Source organism: Naegleria gruberi, assembly GCF_000004985.1.
Source record: "Naegleria gruberi genomic scaffold NAEGRscaffold_809, whole genome shotgun sequence".
In the NCBI taxonomy this organism is placed as follows: domain Eukaryota; phylum Heterolobosea; class Eutetramitea; order Acrasida; family Naegleriidae; genus Naegleria; species Naegleria gruberi.
Window position 1 is genome coordinate 1 of NW_003162833.1, and position 1,716 is coordinate 1,716.

Below are 1,716 nucleotides of genomic sequence, written 5' to 3' on the forward strand. Positions count from 1 at the left end.
ACAAGTCTAGAAAGTTTCCCTTCTGGAATTTGGTTGACTTTCCCATGTATCCTAAAGAAAATTCAACACATTCCTCAAATTCATATCTTTCCACATTCTCAAAATAATATCCACTATTGAATTTGTAAGTTCCATTCTTGAAACAAAAACCGAAAGAATGTTCTCCAATAGTATCTCTATTAGCGGCATTTAGAACTGCTTTGAATGGAGAAAATCCATTCATGAATGAAAAGCCTTTCACCCAAATCTGATTATACTTTCTGTATCCAATGCTCAATTGATGTAGAACTGGTTCAATATGTGAATGATTCCCACTTGGATCGAACATTCCCATTGCCATATCACATGTCGTTTTGATCATTTGGGAGGGTTCATCCACAAAGAACAAATTAGGATTAATTATCATACATCCCTCACTAGTCACACTCTTATCAATGCAATGTGGAGCAAACAATTTCTCAGCCACCTTTGCAATTGGCATTCCAATATATTCCTCTTTCAATTCAATCATGAAAATTTTACTCTCTGCAGCAATTCGTCCAACAAATAATGAAACACTCTTCTCCAATTTAAAATCCTCAATCAAGACAATCACTTGCTTCTTTTCAATGCAATACTTGCTGATGGAAAATTTAATTTCACCACTGCGTTCTTTAGGATAATTAATTATCAATTTGTATCGTTTCTCAGACTTTCCTCCTTTCAATTTTTCAAACTTGACTTGAACTGCATTTTCATCACCTTCAGTTTCGAATTCCAGTTCAACTTGTTGTTTTCTATTCGATAGTGCTGATGAAGATGATGAATTTTTATTTTTGTTGTTGTGATGAATCGAACCCGATGATGATCCAAACACTGAATCAAAAGCTTGAGTCATTTCAGAGATCATTAGTTTGTGTTGTACGAGTTTTGCCATTTTTTTATATTTGAATTGTCAATTTTTACAAAATGAAAGATCAATTTGGGGTTGGAGAACTTTCTTGATAATAGGCTGAGTGTGGTCTCTTAATAAAATGCAATGTCGTGTATTGTCATAGATTTGAAGAGGATAAGGCAATTTCTAAAAGAGCAATAATAGATATTGGTTTCGAAGATTATATTTTTAATTAAATTATCAAATGTAATCGGGTGTGGTATAGTGGTAGCATTCCAGACTGTCACTCTGGCGACCCGGGTTCAATTCCCGGCACTCGAGTAATAATTTTTATATTTTCTAGTTCAATATTCCTTATTTTTCGTTCAATTTTCAAATAATGGTAGTTTAGATATCCTGCTTGAATATAGTATTTTTTATTTTTTAAAATTTTATGTATTTCCTTTTTTAGAAGCCTCAGTTTGAACCGTATTTTTTTCTCATTCAAAAATGTCCTAAAGATATAATGCTTCTTCATAGAATACCCACCACATCATTCTATCAATTTTGTGTCACATATTGAATGTGGACTTTCATCAGAAAGTGTTTTATTTCTTTTTCATGTTTTCAATCTTAATTCTTCCAAAACAACATCTGAAAGTTAGGAAAAGAAGTGAAAGAGCAATTGAGCTAACGAAAATCAATGGAATATTAAGTTGAATATACCAAGAAAGTTTGGTGGAAACATCTCTCAAATGTTCATCCAAATGATCAAAAGCAACATCAATGATAATTTCACCAGCAGTCAACACATTATTCGAAACTATTTCAGTAACGTTCTTGAATGATTCTCCAAAACTTTG

General features: G+C 32.3%; 1 protein-coding gene and 1 non-coding gene across 2 annotated transcripts; one reads left to right on the plus strand and one right to left on the minus strand.

The window, feature by feature from the left end:
- Positions 1–38: 38 nt before the first annotated feature.
- NAEGRDRAFT_77001 (uncharacterized protein) lies at positions 39–889 on the minus strand (the record flags this gene model as incomplete). The annotated part of the gene is made up of 1 exon (XM_002668043.1): positions 39–889. A coding segment is annotated over one exon (851 nt), but the record flags the coding sequence as incomplete, so codon positions are not given.
- A 235-nt stretch (positions 890–1,124) lies between these two features.
- Positions 1,125–1,195, plus strand: NAEGRDRAFT_t907. The gene has a single exon. It is a non-coding gene; the product is annotated as a tRNA-Asp (tRNA).
- Positions 1,196–1,716: the final 521 nt, after the last annotated feature.